This window comes from Orcinus orca, chromosome 5 (genome assembly GCF_937001465.1).
Source record: "Orcinus orca chromosome 5, mOrcOrc1.1, whole genome shotgun sequence".
Classification (NCBI taxonomy): domain Eukaryota; kingdom Metazoa; phylum Chordata; class Mammalia; order Artiodactyla; family Delphinidae; genus Orcinus; species Orcinus orca.
This window is the reverse complement of record NC_064563.1, coordinates 126323947-126346687: the sequence shown is the minus strand read 5'-3', so window position 1 is coordinate 126346687 and position 22741 is coordinate 126323947. Positions and strand designations below refer to the sequence as shown.

The following is a 22741-nucleotide window of genomic DNA, read 5'->3' as shown; positions in this document are numbered from 1 at the left end:
CCCTAAGCTTAGCCATCTATGAATACATTAAGTTACAGGGCAAAGGGACTTTGCAGATATAATTAAGATCCTAGACGTTGAAATGGAAGAGTATCCTATATTATTCAATCAATGAGCCCTAAAACAAAGAGAACTCCAGCTGGAAGAGGAAGTCAGGAGATGCAGCAGAAGGGAAGTCAGAAATATTCCAGGTCTGAGAAGGCTTTTAAGGCACTGTTTTTGGCACTGGAGCAAGAACCCAGGGGAAAGCCTCTGAAAGCTAAGCACAGCCCCTCCAGGTGACAGACAGCAAGGAAAGAGAACCTCCATCCCACAGTGGAAAGAGGGTGAATTTTGCCGACAACCTAAATGATATTTAGAAGAGCTTCTTCCCAAGAGCCTGCAGCAAGGAACACAATCCTTCCACCACCTTGATTTTATAAAAATTGCAAAACTAATTATAGTATTATTATATTTTTTAATACCCTGAGCAGATCCCAGCTGAGTCTGCTTGGATTTCTGACTTACAGAAACTGGAAAATAATAAAGTTGCATTGCTTCAAGCAACTGAATCTGTAGTAATTTGTTACCACAGAAATAGAAAACTAATACATGATTTGATATAAAAAAATCTGATGACAACAGCACAAGGGCTAGAAGAGGGTATTATTATTCAATATGTGAAATAGTATCATATCACTTGAAAAATGACTGTGAAAACCAACTGCTAAAATAACAGAACAATAAACTATAATGAGTCAAAATAGAAAATTAATGATGGATTAAAAATACTCTGAAATCTAAATAAGGCAGAAATAGAAGAAAAAGGGAACAAAAAACAGATAAGAAAAATAGAAGAATAGCAAGACTTAAATCCAACTAAATCAATAAGATATTTAATATAAATTGTGTAAACATTCCAATACAAAGGCAGGGACTGTTAGTATTAATACAAAAAAAGAAATAGACCCAACTATATACTGTCCTTGAGAAACAAGTAGGTTAAGATTAAAAGGAAGGAAAAATATATGCCATGGAAATGCTAATTAAAAGACAGGTGGTTAGTTTTACTGATATCAAAGTAGGTTTCAGAGCAAAGAATATTACCAAGGATAAACAGGATCACTTCTTATTAAAAAAGAAGTCAAGAGGATATAATTCTAAACTTCTATGCATATAATAACAGAGCTTCCAAACTCATGAAGCAGAAACTGCTATAATTACAAGGAAAAATAGACAAATCTATATACTTTCATTAGAGAGTAAACAGCCCCCTCTTAATAACTTATTGAGCAAGTAGACAAGAAGTTAAAAAAGGATAGAAAAAACTAGATCAACATTATCAATTGACCCTAACTACTGATGGTTACCAAAACTCCAACCAAGCCAGCAGATTACACTTTCTGTTCTACTGTACAGCAAATACATTTGAAAAGATCTAAATCCAAAAAGTGTCTTTTCGATAACATTAGAACCAAATTAGAAATTATGACAGAACAGTATTTGAAAAATCCCCATGTATAATATTTGGAAACTAAATAACACAATTCTAAATAACCTATAGGACAAATAATAAAAGGGAAATTACAAATGTTTTGAACTGAATGGCAAAGTGTACACAACATGTTGAAAGTTGTGGAAGGAAATTAAAGCAGTACATACAGCGGATTCTTGAGCATCAAATGTATTCATTAGGAGAGAAGAAAGGATTCAAATCAGTGCCTTGAGGTTTAAATTTAAAAAAACATAAGAAGATCAAGTTAAATCACAGATAAGATAAAACAATAAAGATCAGACTGGAAATTGATAAAATATAAACAAGTAAAATTAAAAAAAAAAACTAAATCTGTTTCTTTGAGAGACCAATATAACTGATAAAACTCGGGCCATACTGATCAGAAAATACGGAATAAAGGACAATGAGAGTGTGGCCGACCAAAAGAGCAAGAGAACCATTCAAGACGTTTGTTTTTCAAAATGGGCTGCACTAAAGGGTAACTAAAATTACTAAAGTTATTCTTGACTTTATTATTTACTTGCATCATATCCTATGATATTTGTAAAAGTATAAGTATCCAGAGCATGTCTCTCCAAAGTAATTTAGACATTAATTGTACTGAAGGTCAATCATTTCCACAATGTCAGGTGGTAGGTTGGTAGTAACTTTTAGTTACTGTTTGATTCCATGGAATTTAAAAAATTTTCATTATTACAGTATCTCCTGGCCCTCTACAGATTTCTTGAAGTTTTGTTGTTGTCGTTGTTATTGTTGTTCAGATAGTGTTGTTATTATTTTACAAATGATAGGATTCACTTCTGTATTTATTGACCAAATGTTAGAGAAAAAATAAAAAGGAACAATTCCTACATGACCAAGAGGTGCCATTCAGAAGATAGGTGAGTTCAGAGTAGGGTTCTGATTCAAACAATGAGAAAATTCTGCCTTCTCTTTTAATTGGGGATTAAAAATAATATGTTGTAAAATAAATACATACTTCTCTATAGGCTTTCAAATATGACATTGATCCACTGTAAGTGTACTCAGGAAATCCTGGGCAGAAGAGAAATAAAGATAGAAGAAAAGGTAAGAAGCTATATTAACTATTCACACCAATTAATTGTTGGTGCTGAGGAGAAGACAAAGACGTGCCTAGATATTTGTAGGTTATCTATCAATCTACCTAATTTTCTATTATCTAAAAATTCTAAAATAATGATTGGATTAAGTATTAAGGAGAAAAAAATATATTTTTTCTTTCCTTGTATTCCCAGATTGCTAATCTTTGAAATTAAGTGGGATAATTAGGAAGAAAAATGTTTTATCAACTTAGAAAATATTCTGGTTTTGATAAATGCTTACTTTTTGACCTTTCGGTGAATTATATATTATATAATATTGTTATAAATTACCAATCCTCTCATAACTTGCAGTCATTAAACTGACTTAAAATATCTCTCTGCATGTTTGAGTCAATTATATTACTGATATACAAGAGGTTGGTTTACTGTCTTTTATGTTTGTATATATGTTTTACATTATATAACATTGCATAAAAGTTAAAGAGAAAAAGTCTGACTTTTCATTTTTAATAAAAAGAAAAGTATTTTCTCCTAATTTTCTTAACTTTAAGAACTGGCTAGAAATAGGTAGGAATATAAAATACACTGCCTGAGGGAATAGAGGTACACATTCAGATACCTACTTGCAAAAATATCTCTGGCCATTGTCATCAACTGTTGATTTTAATGTTCGAAGAAAACTAAAGACGCAACTGCTTTAAAATTATACTTCTAGGTGTTTTTCATCTATTCTCAATTGTCCCTGCTTCCATTATCCCAAGTCTGAGCCAGCAGTTAGTGGATCATTCTTCACAAATTTACAAAAGATTCAGAAAATAATGAATCATTATACTTTAAAAGAACATTTTACAAAAATAACACTCTAGGGCTTCCCTGGTGGCGCAGTGGTTGAGAGTCTGCCTGCCGATGCAGGGGACACGGGTTCATGTCCTGGTCCGGGAGGATCCCACATGCCGCAGAGCGGCTGGGCCCGTGAGCCATGGCCACTGAGCCTGCGCATCCGGAGCCTGTGCTCCGCAACGGGAGAGGCCACAACAGTGAGAGGCCCGCGTACCGCAAAAACAAAACAAAACAAAACAAAACAAACACACTCTATTGGCTGTATTTTTTAATTTAAAAGTTATTTCCAGGTCTTTTCATCATTTTTTGAGTAGTTTGGGAGAGCATTTTATTTAACTAAGGGCTAGGAATCTGATGCAGGATGGGCATGGGTTAAAGCAAGAGAAGTAATTTTGATCCTCTTTTTAAAAATTTACCCATGATTTGTGTATAAGTGTGTGTGTGTGTGTGTGTGTGTGTGTAGTCAATTATCTAGTAAAAAGAGTTCAGAAATGTATAGAAAAGATGGCCAGCAAATTCAGCAAGTTAATAAAAATGTAATAAGGTATAATAATAAAATCAAGGTAGCCAATGGGAAGTTAATGAAAAGAAAGGTTTTAGGCATTTGGAAAACTTACCTAAGATCCAGTAAAGAGCAGGTATGAACACATATACATATGTTGAAAAATATTGGGAAAATACCAGTAGTACATCAATGTTTGGCAGATGAGTGAAGTCAGTGATTAGAAACAGAATACTGAAGTCATGGGGCAAGATTTCTCTCAAATTATCAACCAGACCTACCTGTAAATTAACCCACATTCTCACCCATTTTTGATTCATTTCCTCCAGGCTCAGCATAAAATATATCCTCTTTATGTTCAAGGTATATCTTCCTTACAAACGTCCTAACACTCCACTCACTTCCTCTGGTCCTCATTAAACGTTTTTTTGTTTGTTTGTTTTGCGGTACGTGGGCCTCTCACTGCTGTGGCCTCTCCTGCTGCGGAGCACAGGCTCCAGATGCGCAGGCTCAGCGGCCATGGCTCACGGGCCCAGCCGCTCAGCGGCATGTGGGATCCTCCCAGACCGGGGCGCGAACCCGCGTCCCCTGCATCGACAGGTGGACTCTCAACCACTGCGCCACCAGGGAAGCCCCTCATTCAACTTTTTAATGTTTCCCATTTAATAGCTGGTTCCAACAAGCTGAGGTAATAGGTGCTGTACCTTCAATACTTTTCTTATTCAGTTAATGTACATGCACATTTATTCTTTAAGTCATTGCAGTCTGAATGTTACCCATCCATGCAAATGATATTGTTCACCGTGCTGTCTCTTGTAAACTCATAATTGCCAAATTCACCAGATATATTTCAGTTCACTACTTATTGATCACTTCTGCTTGCATTTACTACTTTGGAAGCCTAGAACCCACATTAGAAGTCTTGAAATTAAGCCTTTATTGCTCTTGCCTCTGTGACACACTTGTAAACACGACGACTTTGTTTCAAACACTATCTGATTATATACCTTCCTCTTCATTTCTTTGTCTTTCAGCACAGACCCTACTTATCTCTGACTTGAACTCATTTCTTCTCCCTGCCTCCATCCTTCTCTCTCTCTCAGGTACCCTGCTCCTAAATGGCAGCTCATCTTTGTCTCTTAGAAGAAAGTCCATAGCCCCGCATTATCTGGCCCCTCCTGCTTTGCAGCTACATCTCCACCTAATCCCCAAACCAACTGGCTAACATCACCATCACTCCCTCCCTAAAACTTTCATATTCCTGTAACAGTTAAGGTATTAGATCTTTTCTCACATCCTACACTCTTTTTGCTTTTGCAGATGCTATTTTATCTGTCTACAATAATTTCCCCTCTTTGTTCTACAAAATAATACTTTTTCATCAATAGATTTATCCCAAATACCAAGTCTCTTCTTGTGCTACATTAGGTTCCCCTTATTATTATAAAAGAGGCTGTAAATATCTATAAAAAATGCTCTTACTATATGCTTTTGTATTCAGCAGCACCATAAACAATCAGGGACTTTAGGAAAGTTGATTATTTTAAGTGTTTGAGATAAAACTGTAAGTGCCTTGAGGGATACAATGCTATTAGATCTGTTAGTATTCTGAGCCTAACAAAGTATGAAAAATATAGCCAGCACTTCTCATTTATCTGCTGAATAAATATATAAGTGCAAGACAAAATAACATCAAAACTATAGTCAAAAATATTCATTCAGTTGAATTCCCAATATATTGATAAGGTAATTAAAAAATTTGTAAGAAATGATCACCATCAGGGGAAAGTGGGATTATAAGATGTCTGAGGCACACTCAGGGAAGTAATTTCAAATGTATTCCTAGGTCAGACAGCATTTAAATTCCTTAAGTAAGAAAAAGCCACTGGCATTGAATTTGTCTGCTTTTCTGTGATAACAAATAACTCTAAAATCTCAGGGCTTAAAAATGTGTTTTACTTCTTATTTATGTTATGTGTTTGCACCTGCAGATCAGCTGTGACTCTGCTCCACGTGTCTTCTCCATGATGCCCAAGGTAAAGGAGAAGTCTCTGTTAGGGTCATGCTAGTTTCATGGCAGAAGGAAAGTACAAGAGAAGTAATATGTGATTCTTCTTGAAGCTTAATTTCAGCCATAGTGTATATCATGCTTGCTTATATGCCAATGGCCAGAGCAAGTCATATCATCAATTGGGTGGAGATGCAAAATCCTTCCACTGGAAGCACCACACTTCACATGGCAATGAGCAGTGATGTATAACCTCTTAAAGGGAGGGGGGATAAAGATTTGTGAAAAACTATACACAGGCATTGAGAAATATCGTAATAAATTCATAAAGGGAGTTAAGGGAAAAAAAAAGATCCTTAATATTTGGTATGGCTGGTACTATAAACTAGCAAGGATACCTTTTAACTAATTGTTGAAAAAATAGACTATGCATTGGAAGAAAGGAAATGTGAGGGAAAAGTTGCAAAGAGCAAACAATGGAAAAAAGAAGAGCTTCTTCCAGAGGCAGGACTTGGCAAGAAAGCAGTGAATGTGAAGAAACATTTGAATGGAGTATTTGGTTGGGACTTCAATATACTTAGAGATGAAAGGAGTTGAAAAAGGTCCATGATAAAGTCCAAATTAGCAAGAATAAAAATTAGTATCAAATAAGAGAGAGGTATGCATTATAAACTGGGGAGAAAAGCATGTAATAAGTCAAATATTGTAACTGAAGAAAAATAAGATAATGTGGATAAAGTTGGTGCTTTTATTTTATTATTAATTTTTGCAACCTCAAAGTTTTCATTGAACGTCTGCAAGAGGTTTTGTAGGAGGTAAATAATAAAGGATACTTTTAGAGAGGGCTCAAGATTTAAAAGGAGTAGGTAAGCAGGGCAAGAGTCAATAAGACTGGAGAGAATGATTTTTCTGACTGAAGTAAAGGCAAAATGTGAGAGAAAAGCACAGCCGTCTGGTGGCATTAGTCAATGCATTCCCTTGACAGGGTCCAAATGCATCATCCAGAAAGGGGAATAAATCGAAGGTTGATTTTGTGAACACTGTTACTTTGAAGAAATTGGTTCCAGGAATTCTAAGATATGGGAGTTTGTGACCATAACAGGGAAATGTGACTAATAAGAAGAAATGGAGATAAAGCAGTGTTCTAGTAAAGAAGGTCAGATTAGGACATATAATTAATTCTGTTAGAGGAAAAGTGGGAGTGGAAGGAGGATGGTTTGCTTTGGAGGCCAGTGTGATGCAGGCACAACAGGATATTACATACATGATTGATGTGAGTTGCACAAAGAACACATTCCAGTGTTTATCTCCTTATGAACCCCAAAATAATAAGTATAGACATAGAAATAAATATTCCAGATTGAATGCAGATCATGATAGACTTGAAGATTCAAACTTTGTTAATTGTACCCACTCATACACAAATAATCCTTCAAGAAAAATGTAATCACATTTAAACACTCACAGATAATCTAGTGTGGAGATAGATTAGAACATGTTATAACTATATTAAAGTAGAAATTACAATAGCAGAATGGATAATAAAGGCTAAATATGCTACACCTGCCAGATGACATTCCCTTTTTCACATCAGACTCAAATTAATGTTTTAGTGTAAAAATATATGCATAATTTTACATATACATACATATATAACATACAGCATAGTACATATTTATATACTGCTTCCTATAAACTTAGTCCTTTCTAAAAAACTTTATATTATTAACTAATATTATAACCCACATTTTCATAAGAGCATACTGAGCACAAGGTCTCGCCCGTGACAAAATACACGTATATTTCCTACCTTAGATTCTTTCGGAAACAAAGGACAGTAGATGGTTAAGTCAATACTGAAGAAACTAAATAGCTACTGTAAGTTACCTTTGTTTATTGTACAGAATAAAGAGGGAAAGATATTAGAAATACTTATAGATATAAAAATAGATATATAGATACAGTTACAAACATAGTACTTATCTCCATATTTAAACCTATTCTTCATGCACTGAAATCTTCCTCTTGGGCTGAAGGCCAAAACTTCCATCAACGATAGCACTCGATAAATACCAGATTCTGCACACCAGAAAAAGGCTCTCAAAGTCTTCTCTCAGAAGGCCTGGCACTTTGGACTCACCCATGAGCATGTGCAGTTTCTACCCACCTGCCTAATAACCATCTGGTCTATTCCATTATGTTATCCATACATCTCAATTAATTATAGACTTAGAGGAGAGAAAAAAATTCTCAGTGATTTAATATTCTCTTTACCTTTCAGCATGAATTTTGTGGTTAAAATACCTTCACTCCAGGAAAGGAAAAAACAAATAACTCTTTTAGATCTATATGCTATTCCTGGTGTTGTTCTCCAGTCTCTTCAAGAAACTGGAGAGACAGATCATGGTGGGAGGTGCATAGGATATGGAAGAAGATACTGATTTATGTTTCCCCTTCCCAGCCCTAAGTGATAGAAAACTCATGGCTAACTCTTTAAATTCATATTTTGTCTATTCCAGAAGGAACAAATTACATTCTGCTTCTGGAATCCTGTGATTATGGTTATTTCTAATTTATTTTAAAATAGAAGAAAAAGTCAAAGTGCATTTGTGTAGTGTTACTACTAGTATTTCCATATGGCTGAAGCACGGGCTACCTATGAGCGGATGGTTAGAGAAGGTAGCTGATGATCATAAAAGATTTCCTATACCATGAAGAGTGTTTTTTATTTTGTCTTGAAGGTAATGGGAAACACTGACAATTTTAAATGTTGAAAGGTTGATAGGACAGAAAGTTGGAATTGTGAAATTGAGAGTAGAGAAAACAAACAACTTACAGCCACACAAGAAAAATACAAAAAAGAATTGGAAAGGGCAGCACTCATGGAAAGCATGGTACGGAAAATAGAGTATATTTGATAGATGTCAAAGAAATACAGTGCGCATCTTGGTGACACATTAGATTACCAAAGTGGAGATAACTAGGATAACATTAATCTATCTTCTGCCTCACAGAATGTCATGTTAATCCAGCCATGCAATAGAGTAAAGTAGCCAAATTTGGAGGAAAAGATGTCATCTTGATGTCATAAACTTAGCTAATAATGTCCATTAATATTTCAAAGGGTAACTATGTATTCAATTATTTAATTTGGTAAAACTTGCAAATACTGTTAATTAGTTGAAGCAAGTAATTAATGTAATTTAAAAGTAAAATCTAGTATCATACTTTACTGTATTTCATTTGACATACTTTCAACAACTACAAAGCCAGAAAAAGGCAACTACTCCCTTATAGACTCTTTGTAAAGGAGGATGACAATGTTAAATAAGTCACAGATCCTGCCCTTGAGGCAGTAATACAATGTAACAGATGCTACCCTAGAGCTGAGGAGATTTCCTCTAGGTATAGAAGAGGTTCATTAGGGAAGTCTTGAGTGCTGAGTTTACATGGTTGCCCTTTTAATAAACATATTGCTAAATGCAACACAAAGATACATACTAATTATTATCTGCTTACCATTAACAATAACGATGATATCACGGAAGTCAATTTCTCCCCTAGCCTCCACTCTTCCTTCACACCTGTATATACCTTCATCACTTTTATTGATGTTAAGAATCTGTAGATTACTGTTGGCTAAGATAGCAAACCGATCTGTAAGGTAAGCAAAGGGGAGGAAATGATATCAGTAATTGAAGGCAGAGTCCAGAATGCTTTAAATTGCTAAGTGTTAAAATATGGAACTTGTCTGACACTATCAAACTTTTCATCAACAAACAAATTCAAATTTGAAAGTAAAATATAATTTCATGACTTCAATTTTTCCACTCTACACTGCCTGGTTACACATTTTTTTCAAAAATACATTCAAGGCCTTCCCTGGTGGCACAGTGGTTGAGAGTCCACCAGCCGATGCAGGGGACACGGGTTCACGCCCCGGTCTGGGAGGATCCCACGTGCCACAGAGCGGCTGGGCCCGTGAGCCATGGCCGCTGAGTCTGCGCGTCCGGAGCCTGTGCTCCACAATGGGAGAGGCCACAACAGTGAGAGGCCCGCGTACCGCAAAAAATAAATAAATAAATACATTCAAGACTTTATTTCCACATAAAATGGTTAGGCTATTATTTTGCCTTTGGTACTTTGAACGCAGAAATGATACACAAAAGAACAAAGCCGAGAGATCAGATATAGCAGACACAAAGACGTTTTGACTGTGAATATGTAGCAACTTGGGTAAGGAAAAGGGTTAGAAAATTGATTGAATATCCTTCCTCACACAATAATTAAACTAATAATTGCACATACCCTGAGAAGACAGCTAAAATATATAATAATATTCAAGTCATGTAGAGGGCATATAAAATCGTCATACCTCAGATTTATTTGAAAAATTTTTCTTCTAAATGCAAGATAATCCATTTTAGGAAGGAACAGATTAGACTTCATTAATTTTACATAGATTCCATTTTATGTGTGAGTATATGCACATGCATAAATACAAAACTAAGCTGTTATAGGGCATGCATTAGCTGATTGTTGAAAATAACCTGGCTAGCCTAAGTAGCATCTCAGCCTGACAGTATTTTCCATAATGCCTGGCTCAGTTTTTAATCATCACAATTTTGTTGCAGTCTTTGCAGTCTTAACACCTTTCCCCTTACTATCAAGTAAAGAATGTTCTCATATCCAGTTGTTTTGATACATGTTATAAATGTAATATCCTAAATTTCATTAATCAATTCATCCATAGATATCATTGAACATCATCTGTTTGCTAGGTACTGTATTTGGATACATTGATGAATAAGAGAAAACATCCTTGACCCCTTTGGGACTTTTGGTAAGGTAGAAATGTCATTAATTTAAGGTACCCACCTCTGGATATCTACTGTTAAAGCTACTTTTGGGGACTGTTCCAGTATTTATTGCTCTTCCCCTATTTGCTGGCTTAATAGAGGTATTAGGGCAAACACAGAAGCCACAGGAGAAAATGGTCCAGCCTCCCTCAACCTGGATCACTGAAAGGATGGAAGGGTAGAATCCTGCCTCTCCCCCTGCTGCCAATTGGACTTTGCGTGAGTGAGAAATAAATTGCTATGACATTAAGCCATTCGTATTTGGGGTTCATTTTTCACAGCAATTCCCTAAGTCAAAGTAGAAGTTTGGGTTTTAAATACAAATAAGGAAGTTATCAGACTATAGAAGGTCATTAAAATAGGTGAGCATGTGGTTATTGATTGTCTAAGAGATAGTTAATAAGGAATGGAAATGTGTAGATTCTGAGGCTACCTCAGAAAGAAAATACCAGTTACAAGTCTACAGATACACAATTTTCAGCCCAGGAAGTATAAACTTTCCCAAAATATTTATTTCACCTTTTGGGTGACCCTAAGAAGAGATACAAAAATGTTTATGCAGATGCTTTCCCCTGGTAAATTTTCTCACCAAAGAAGAGACTGGAGAGAAATAAAGGCAATCTGCAAGAAATATAACTTATAATAAGTCCTGGAATAACTCAGAACTCTTAAAAATGCATGATATTTCAAAGTAAATGTAAAAAAACTCTATTCAAGTGTGTTGCTGGAAATTAGAATGAGCAGCAATTACAGTTGACCCTTGAACAACACAGGTTTGAACTGTGCAGATCCACTTATACGGGAATCTTTTTCAATAGTAAATACAGTACTACACAATCCGAAGTTGACTGAATCTGAGGATGCAGAACTGAACCACAGATATGAAAGAATCTCAGATAAGGAGGACCAACTATAAATTATACTTGAATTTTTGACTTCATGTCAAGTCGGCACCCTAACCCCTGTGTTTTTCATGGGTCACCTGTATGAATTAAAAAGTTCAAATTTAGAGAGGGATGCAATGAGTCATAACTAAATCATTGTAATATTATATTTTCTAACTCACTAAAATATGTATCATCCTCAACTAAAAATTCTAAGTATATGTGTAAAGTCCATGGAATGATGTTAGCAAACTCTCAAACCAAAGAGCATTATTAATATGTATTTACAAAAAGCATTTGAAGAAAGCACTGCTTCAATCAATCACACATAACTATGGATACTGGAACTATTTAACTATTAGAGATGATCTATTTATCTCAGTTTTACAGACATCCACATTTTCATTATTGCAGTAAGAAAATAAATGAAATCAAATAATACACAATAACGTGTCTGCTTTATGTTTCTTTAAGCATTATGTTTCTTTAAGCAGGTTATTTTTTAAAAGTCCCCTCTTCTTCTCATTCCACAGCCACTGAATGGTTTGCTTCATCTGCTCCTATGCCTTCAACCTATATTTTGATGATTCACAATTTTTCTTCAGACCAGATGATTCCTGTGATTCCAGAATTGTGCAAGAGTCAACCAGATGTACGAACTTAGAAGGGTTGTAAATACTTCAATCTCAGCATGTTTAAAATTTGGCTCACTAGCTCCACCTGAAATTTCTCATACGGTACTCTCCAGTTCTGTCTTCACAGGTCTTTACATTGAGCTAGTTGCCCAAGGCAAATTCCTTGAGTCATCTTTGACTTCTCCATCTCTCTTAGTGTGCATGTCCAATCAAACCCATATCCTATCACTTCTCCCTTTATCATTTCTTAGTCTAGAATCTACTTTTCCCTCAGCAATTATTTCATTTGGATTTGAACTGTTCTCATTGCCTGGAGCTTGGCCTTGACTCTCATCCAATTCATTCTCCTCACTGAAGCACTGATATCCTTCTCAATAAATATTAGGTCATGTCACTGCCTTAATTAAAACCCTTTAGTGATGTCACCTTTGGATAGATTCTAAACTTCTCAATAGAGACGTCAAGGCCATATTGACTTGGCTCAACCTTCTTTTCCAGTTTCCTTTCTTATTAGTCTTTATTTACAAATCCTAGTTATTGTAAGTGTTCTAGTTGTACTTATTCATAAATTCTAGTTATAATGAACTTAATTCAGTTTCTGAAATGTGTCACTCATGCTTTCACCTCTGGGCCATTGCATATGGTGTCCTCTCCTCTTGAAAAGTCCCCACCATTCTCTAGCTGGCTAATCCCTTTTCATCTTTAAAGGTTGCTTTTCTCTTCAGCAGGCACCTTGAACACTCTCCTCTGCCCTAACTAGTTCAGGTGCTCTTTCTTTATCATCTTCTATCACTGCACTTTCCTTATAATATACCTCAATATACGTTGCTTTCATTGATTGATTTTTTCCACTAGATTATTAATATGTTGAGGGTAGTGGACTTGTTCATCATTTAAACCATGAATCGCCACCTTCTAGTACACTAGATGAAATATACTAAGTGTTCAATAACTGTTGAATGACTTTTTATACTGGAAGTAGATTTCATACAAATTTTATTGAACAAGATGATTTTACCCATAGTTTTTTGATGCCTAAAGGGTACTTCATTAGAAAATGCTCAAAACATTTCGGAAGTTTCAGAGATAACTTTAAAAATGGCTGAGGTAGAATGGCAACTGCAATAGCATATCCTTCCATCAGGGTTGAGACTAAAAGTCAGGATATTCAACTTTTATAACAAAATGTCACCTTTACTCCCTAAATACTTGGATTCTTTAGCATATGGATTTCCTTTCAACTAACAACATGGTAAACCTCCACTTTGAGTAGTCTGTGGGAACATTAATAATGCGTATTTGTCACACAGCTGCTACCAAAAGCATGGTTAATAAGATGGACATTTTCAAACCTTCATTGTTTCATATGGAGACTTTAAACTTTATTCCTATGCCACACTAAGGCTTCAGAAAGTTATCTGTACACACTGCATTATTCTAAATCCCCATATATGTTCCTTTCATGGTTGTAAACCTAATCTTATTTCATTAGTTTTAATAAAAGGATCACATAAAGTATAAAAATCTGAAGAATATTACTTCTTATAAATCTGTTATGAATGTAAAAAGTGTTTGATAATGAAGTATGTGGCAAGTTTCTCAAATATTAAAAGGTTAGAAAAGTTTGTTCATCTTCACAATTCCCCTACATCCTTTATATCCCAAAGTCAGAACAAATTTTACGTCCTTTTTAAAAAAATCGATTTTGCCTTCCCTGCAACTCAGCGTTAAGTTTCTATGTTTAATTGATTCCCAAGAATTAAAAGCTCAATGAGAAGGAACAAGAAAAATAAATCTTATTTATTGAGAATCTGATATAGAGTCAAATATTGTATTCATTCAGTTAACAAATATTTATGAGCCTATCTTACTTAAAACTCAAACCGTTGTTCAAAATGCATATAATAATTTACTGTTTACAGATGAAGAATTCGAATTAGGTACAGAGCAGTTAGAAAAGTTGTTTGAAGCTTTAGGGACAAGGAAAGAGTAGAGCCGTAATGGAATTCCAACTTCACAGCATTTCATCCTTGGGTACTGGGAAAAATGTGTAAGCTGTAGCATAGAAGCATCACTCCTCCATCAGCACTGTACTTGACCATCAATCTTTGCTTTGAGGATTTAACTTTTTTTTTTTTTCAGACAATTAATCATTAGATTTTATCCCCAAATAAATTACAAAAAGTAGATATTATAGGGCAACCTCCAGTGTCCATGGATGCCAATGAATGAACTGTCTTTAGGCTTGAATTCCATCTGGCTACTTAACTGGAGGGATCATCTGCTCAGGGAAGATGGAGATGCTGATTGGTGCCCTGGGCCCATTCAGTCAAGACCTTGCCAGTGCCTGCTGCACACACTCTCTGCCCAGAGGCCTACAGTCAGCATCGATTTAACTGTCAAAACCATCTTGTAATTATGGTTTACAGTAAACCAGGTGTACACTTGAAGCCTAAGATGTAGGTAATCTGAAAATGTTTAGACATTGTCATTTAACTGCTATGAAAGAATCGCCTTTTCTTTATTATTTTCTTTATTATTGAGGGGAAGAAAGCAGAAAATATACTGTACAATTTACTCATGAAATTTATTAGTAAAACCTAAAGCAGTTTTCTGAAAATAAAGTAAGAGGAAATAAAGTATTATATCTCATTAACTTACTATAATAGAAAAAAGAGTTTTAGTAAATAACTGACAAGCAGTGAAAATGCCAAGTCCAGAAAACTTCTCTCAAAATTAAAAAAAAATTACTATCATCATCATGATACTTTCTCTGTACATATTCAAAAACAGAAACCCTCTACCTTCTCTCCTTTATGTTGTAGAAGTTTCATCTCTTAGAAACACAAAACAAAATCATCCAAGATAGAAAGTATTTTAAAAGATTCAATTATTTTGTACCTCTCTGCAATGTAAGTGCAATGAAAAATATTCTAAATCGAAAATGCTCCCAATTCACAATGATAAAGTAGCATAATGTAAGCAAATCATGCATCAATTTCAGATGTCATTTTATTCTGGAATTTCAGCTCAGTCTGAATCAAAATCATGAAGACAATTGAAATGAATGTACTCTTCTTTCTATTATCCATATTCATCTTATCATAATATTTAGAATATGTAGGTATCTTTGAAAGAACAGTGACAGAAAAATAAATAGGATTCATATAGATATTATTATAAGTTTACACATAATAAGCCCATGGGATTGTTTGAATTATAATATGTAGAATTTCAATAGATCAGGATTGATTCCTTTATTTGTTTAGTATCCTTGAACTGTTTGTATATAATTTTTTCTTGATCTAGAGCAGGAGTCAGCAAACTTTTTCTGTAATCTTCAGAAAATAACTATTGTAGGCTTTGTAGGACAAACCATCTGTGTCACAGCTGTTCAGCTTTGTTCCCAAAGTAGCCATAGACAATATGTAACAATTGGGTTTGGCTGAATTTTCATAACACCTTAAAAAAACAGCAGAGGAGCTGAATTTAGCCTGAGGGCCATAGTTTGCCAACCTCTAGTTTAGAGCTCTGAGGTTCTCAAAAAACAGTTGTTTGAGGCTTAGGGTCAAACAATCTAATTGCTATATTTACTTAGGTAGATTCAGTCTTTTAAAAAATTGCAATATTTTTAGAACATATAACTTAGAGAGTTACCAAAATACTAACTGTCGGAAATAGCGGTGACTTCCTCATTATGATGCAACCAGCTGACAACAGGTGCAGGCGAACTGCTGACTCGGCAAACCACTTCTGCATTCTCTCCTTGTTTGAACTCTTGAGGAGACACCACTTCTCTGAAAGTGAGTTTTTCTGTATGAAGAAAGTAAAACAAACCATACAAGTATTATTGCTTATTTCTTCCAATAGCATATTTCAGAATCCGTGTTTATTGATGCTGTAATAAAATAATTAGGTAAATCTAGACCCTTTAAAACCTTAAACCAGATCATCTAATTCTCCTACCCCATAAATTCCAACTCACTGAGAATAAAATCCAAAGTCCTTACAATGCCACACTAAGTCCTGTATGAACTGGAGTCTGCCCCACAATTCTGATCCCAATTTTTCTTCTCTCCTCCTAGCTGCTGCTTTGGGCAGTTCCTTGAACACTCCAGATTTGTTCTCATTCTGGGGCATTTGCACTCTCTTAAATTCCTTCAAATTTCTGCTCAACCTCCACATACAAAATAGCCATCTCCCTACGTTTCTAAACCACTTAATTTCTTTCCTACAGAATTCTATAGCATATATATCTAGCATTTAAGCATTAGTTTTTGCTTACTTTTTGTCTGTCTCTACCCACTAAAATGTTGGCACCAAGTGGCCAGTGATATTTTCTGTTTCAGTCACTAATGTCTTTAGGAATTAGAATATTGTCTGCCATGCAGTAGACGTACAATAAGTGTATTGAATGAATGCATGAATATGGATATTTATGCTTGATGAGACATTTTCACAAAAGTAATTCATTGTTCTTGCTAAGAAAAAACAATTTTTTTTACCTTCACAAATAAAGCACTAGGGATCTTCCTTTGTATCATTTCAAAGGACACTTCTTTCCAGATACTAGTCTATGAAATGATGATTTCAACTTAATTCTTTGTTATTTATGAAATTGGTACAGTAAATGTATAAATAAGTAAAACATCTTTCCTTGAGGAGCTTAGAAACTAACAGGAGGGAAAAAGAAAAAAAAAAAAGAGGTCAAATCAGGAAAAATGAGGGCAACAATACTCCAACAGATTGCCCCACTCATCTAAGAGGAAGCCTTGCTCTGGTGCTGCTTTGGCCTTTTTTCCCCGTATGCTATTTCTAGAATAACAAAAACAAAGCTATAAGGAAGAGATGTCTTATGAGCTAATATTCTAAAACTTTTTATAATTTTTCACTGGTAGAAATGCTAACTACTACAAATTAATTGTAAGGCAAAGTTCTAAGCATGAGGTAATGTAGTCCTCAAAGCAACTCTATGTATGATGTGGGTACTACAATTATATCTATTTTATAGATGAGGACATTGAAACAGAGAGTTTACGCGATTGCTCAAGGCCACAGGTGTAAGTGATAGAGCCTGGTTTCAAACCCTGGGAGTCAATGAGCTTCAGTGTTCCTAAACAGGTTAACAATTCCTAAAAGTGAGAAGTTGGAAAGGAATGTAGGAAGCAATCAATCTCAAGTCGTAAAATGAAGTGTAAGTGTAGAAAACCGTGCTACTAAAAATGCCTGGAGTTGAAGAATCTGGTTAGATGTTATTCTTCATTAGATGAGTTTTCAGTTTTTACTCTGTCTAAAGCCTGTCAGCTGACCCTTCCCCAGTTCTCATTCTAAATTGGTCACTGTTATCACATAGGTAATTTTATTTGTTCTAGTCATGATCTTTTTTTTTGGAAAGTGAAAAAAAGCACTCCCAATAAATTTTATATCACTAAATAAAGTACTGGTTTCTATTTACCCAACAGATTCTTAATGGCATCAAAAAACTAAAACATTTTCATCTATATTATTTAACCAACAGAATTGGCTCCATCTATGTATTTATAATCCACTATAACCTATTATAGATTTTATTTTAGAGATGTACTGTGGTAAAATAGAAATAAGCTGATATCTGTAAAGGTCTTAGCACATTGTCCATCACATAGTTAGTTCTTAATGGGTGTTAGTTTCTATTGTTAAGTACATTTTAATTTGTATTTTTTATAAGAACGTATAATTTCAATCAATAAAACTTATAAATACATGACTTACGGTAAATTTCCAAAACAACTGTGGCTTCTTGTGTCTGTCCTTTGGCATCTGTTGCTTGACAACGATATATCCCTGCATCTTCTATATTTGCGTTGTAGATGGTTAATCGTGATCTAATACCTTCCTTTTGCACTGATACCCTCTGTGTTGAAATTATCTTCTCTCCTTGAGGATTATACCAGTCTATACTCTCAGGTTCACCAACTGCTGCAAAGAGCCATGGAAAAGAAATTTTGAAAATATGTTCCAAGTGTTTGTTTTGACACTGGTATTTACTATCGTGTAACAACTTTAACAATTTAGAAAAAAATGTAAATGGAAGACTGGAAGTCTGAAAATCTTACAGTATCGAAAGTAAACACAAATGCTAGCACACATGTTATCCTTATTTATCCAACATTGAGGTTTCAATCTCGTTTGAGTAACAAAACCCAGAGGAAACTTCCAGTATGGTATTTAAGCTATGAGAGTGTAAACTTTACCACGGAAATCTATGGATTATTACCACACAAGTACTGAAAGTGCCTTGGCAACTGAGTCCAACATTAATTCCACTTAATAGGAATAATTGAAACAGAAACACGATTACTAACGTGATTTCACCTGCTCAATTCTTTTTGCTAGGGTCAGGAAATAGCACTTTTTCCCCTGATACAGCAGAGCTCATAACAACGTAAATCATTTATGAAATAAACTTTGGCTTTTGTTAATACAGAATTTTGAATTAATCTCCCAAGTTGTTAAACTTGTATAGATAAGGCCAATGACTATTTTTTAAATGGAGCCCTAATCTTCTCTTTTCCCAACTGAGATGAGTAGTTTCACCATTTTAATCTAAAACTGTTAACTATTTAATCATATGATAATTAGGATGCATTGAAATGATACTTATAGTGCTAGGCAATTACAACCAAATCATTACAGGGTAAACATTTATTTAAGTTTTCCAATTCAGAATCTAGGTTATTATCCTCTTTGTAAAAGCTGAAGCTTCCTGTGTTTTCTTTTAGTCACCAAAAGGATGTATTTCACCTAATTAACTTGAGAGATTTTGTGGAAGCAGCATACACTATTAACTCAAAAGTATCAGGAGAAAATGCATAAAGTTATATAACATCTTCAGGACCTTTTATAAGAAAATTATTCCTTCTCATTTTTTTTTCCAAGATATGGCTTTAGAAACAAATTGTCTTCCTTCCTATATCAAATTAGACATGATGGAGAAAAAAGTATGAAAGAAGTTTAGTTAAATCTTAAATGAATCTTAGTTATGTTATCTTCAGTTTTTCTGAACAGAACCATAAAACCATAGTAGTTACAGGATAATTCATTTGGGGGAGGTATTTGTTTTAATTCCCTCCTCTATCGAGAAGTTACAAAAGAATAATTTAAATGTGCATTACTTTAAGTTTCAGCAATAGAAAACCTCACTTTATACAGTAAATTATGCAGGATATTCTGTGAAATATTTTGGACATTTTCATTCTTAATGATATGGAATAAAATTTAATGGAGAGTTTATTCTGTATTTTCATAGAGCAGTCATAATTCTCTTTTTTCTGGCAACTCAAATAATAATTTCCAATAAAACTTTGCATGTTATTTTACTGAAAAGACTGGGCTCTTGGATTAATTAATAAGTAGCATTAAACTTATTTTCTTGAAAATGTAATATAAAAATTCATTTGCTATACATGACACATTCTTATTTAGTTCTGTGAGGGTATGACTGAACTAGGCTGGGTCCTGGAACCTGGGACACTTTGTTGCAGAGCTTGCACCTGAACAAACCTCTCCTGGAGCAACAATATACAAAGAAACTATAAGGGACTAAAAATAACTGCAAGCATGTCCAGCTGGGACAAATTATGAACAAGATACAAAAAGGCCAAATCCCAATTGCTACATCTGAGGTGCTGGGAGAAAAAGCATGGTACTATGCCGAACTATGCGTGATTCCTGCACACAGCACCACCAAAGGGGTGGGCAGACCACTATACCTAAGCCAGCCCACCAGCCGGACCCACTGATCCACCATTACCCTCATCCCATTTAAGGGATCAGCTCACTCCACCTCAGGGAGCGAGCAAGGGAACTTGTTACTTGTTTTCACTCCCTTGTGCTGCATCAAGAGTCCCTACAAAGCCCTGCCTGAATTCCCCCTCTGGCCTCTTACCAATTTCTATTGATTAAAGAGTCCAAGAACCCAGGTCAGTAACATGACTAACTTCTAGTTGAATTTTAAGACATATTTATTTTATTGAGTTTTAGATGTCTGTATTCAAGAAACTTTAGAATCATATCAACATAGTCACCATTGTGATAGAAAAGTACATGCAAGCGTTTTGATTTGCATTGGTTTCCCACATCTTTATTTTTAGATTTTTGTTTTACTACTGTATTTAAGATAAATAAGGCCACTTACATGACAACAGTACAGCTCTTGATTATACGTCTTTATATAAAAGGAAAAAATGTTTAATTGTTCTGCCTTATTATTAAGGGCAAAACTCAGCACCACTGAATGATGTTAATTTGTACTTTTAAATTATGTCTTAATTTGACCTTATGAATTATATACATCATATAATTTATATCACAAAGATAATGCAAATCCAAGAAAATAATACAATTTTATTTTATTTTTCAATTCATTTTTAAACTATTTCATTATTCTGTGATCTTGTGATTTAATTGAGCTGTGTGTGTGCATTTGTGCATATAAAATATGGATAGGGTTTAGAAACAATGAACTATATTCTTATGCCAAAGCTGTACTGACATAGTAAATGATGTTGAACCAGTCTCTCCCCTACTCTCTACTTTTATATTCGCCAATATATAAAAACATGTGTCAACAAGACCTATCAATTCAGACCTTTATTAAGAAGGCAAATATGTGAAGAATCATGGCCTCAATTAGTTGTTCATATTATCTGATATTATTTTTAGACAGTTATTATAACTGCTTCTATTTTTTTAATTGTCATAATAATTTAAATAAGCCATGCCATTCTGAAGACAACTTTTATAATGCATTTTATGTCAGAAATGCCTATTTAATCCAGTTTTGAATTTCTAAGTATAATCAGGAATGGAAACAATTTTAAAATATACTAAAAAGCAATTTTGTCACTAAATGAATATTTTTAAAACTTTATATATGAAGGCTTATATGCATGAAAATGAATATGATGAATTTAAATTTTGGCACTAAATGAATATTTGAAAAACTTTATATATGAAGACTTGTATGATGAAAATGAATACGATGAATCTAAACAGCAGTAGAATGTGCTCATTTGTGAGTTTTACAATATGTTGAATAGGAATTTGTTGCTTAAGTAGTTAATATCTTCTAGAAGAATTCTACATGTGCATGATTAAACTAGATGAGGTCCATAATAATTTCCCATAGGCACTATGATATATAATACTTCTAATTAATAGTCACAAAAATCTTGCAAAACCTTTGCTGATTAAATATCTACTTTTTAAAGGTCACTTTTCATAAGGAAGGATGTGATATGCTTTGTCCTAAACTTTTCATTGAAGTGAAACTATAATGCAGGGTGCCATATCTAACTTTTTCATAGCATATTTACGAAAATGGTTAAATTATAACATTTACATTCATACTAAGGTTACTATTTAGATAGAAATAATATTTAAATTGATGTAAAAGTTATCATGCATACACTATATTTGATAAGTTATTTTCAAAATAAATAATCTAGTTTATTTAGTAGTCAAAATTAGTAACTTGAAAGCAACAAATAAAATTCAGTGTTTAATAGGTAAAATATGTTCATTAACACTTTTCCAATCATTATAAGCCCAATGATAATATACAATTTTATTTCTAGAGAATTGACATTTAACTACTTAAATTTAGTCAATATATTATATTAATAAAGAATAAAACAAGTTATCTGAAAATATTTGTAGAAATACATACCTGTACATGTGAAGAATTTAGATTCTCCCACACTAAGCTCTACTTTGCTAAGTGAAATTGTCACTTGAAGAAGAGCTGAAAAAAATATTTGAGTAAAATTAATTATGGTTTTAAACATGGATACTAAGATTTTAATACATGGTGTCTATACCACATGATTGAAATAGCAATTATTTACCCTCTTATGCTTTTATTACCTGTAAAGAGAAATGAAAGTTTTGTAAAATACAATTTAACAAATTATATACATTATATTATTATGCACCTTACAAACAGACCAAATACAGGACTCATTAAAGCTATGTTGAAATTTTTAGTTAAGAAAATGATCAAATTCATAGACAGCTGTTCCATATTCACAGACTAGGCATTCTGTGTACTACCAGATTGGACAATAGCTACGTAAAATTTTTGCTCAAATTTTGTAAACTTGCTTAAAAAGAGTAAATCCTACACTGTTATTACAACAATTAAAAATTTAAGTCAAATACTTTTTGACTACCTACTAAAATATTTCCATGAAAGGAGACAAACAGGGCTTCCCTGGTGGCGCAGTGGTTGAGAGTCCACCTGCCGATGCAGGGGACACGGGTTCGTGCCCCGATCGGGGAAGACCCCACATGCTGCGGAGCGACTGGGCCCATGAGCCATGGCCACTGAGCCTGCGCGTCCGGAGCCTGCGCTCCACAACGGGAGAGGGGAGAGGCCACAACAGTGAGAGGCCCGCGTACCGCAAAAAAAAAAA

General features: G+C 34.3%; 1 protein-coding gene across 2 annotated transcripts in view; it reads right to left on the bottom strand.

The window, feature by feature from the left end:
• The window catches only part of NCAM2 (neural cell adhesion molecule 2), a 489746-nt gene that overhangs the window by 183792 nt on the left and 283213 nt on the right, over nt 1-22741 (bottom strand). For both annotated transcript variants that reach the window (XM_033418066.2, XM_004264467.3), the window contains exons 2-5: nt 21997-22071; nt 18039-18245; nt 15957-16100; nt 9429-9566 (exon numbers count right to left, since the gene is read on the bottom strand). In XM_033418066.2, the coding sequence (XP_033273957.1) occupies nt 9429-9566; nt 15957-16100; nt 18039-18245; nt 21997-22071 (564 nt within the window). The remainder of the gene's footprint in view (nt 1-9428; nt 9567-15956; nt 16101-18038; nt 18246-21996; nt 22072-22741) is intronic.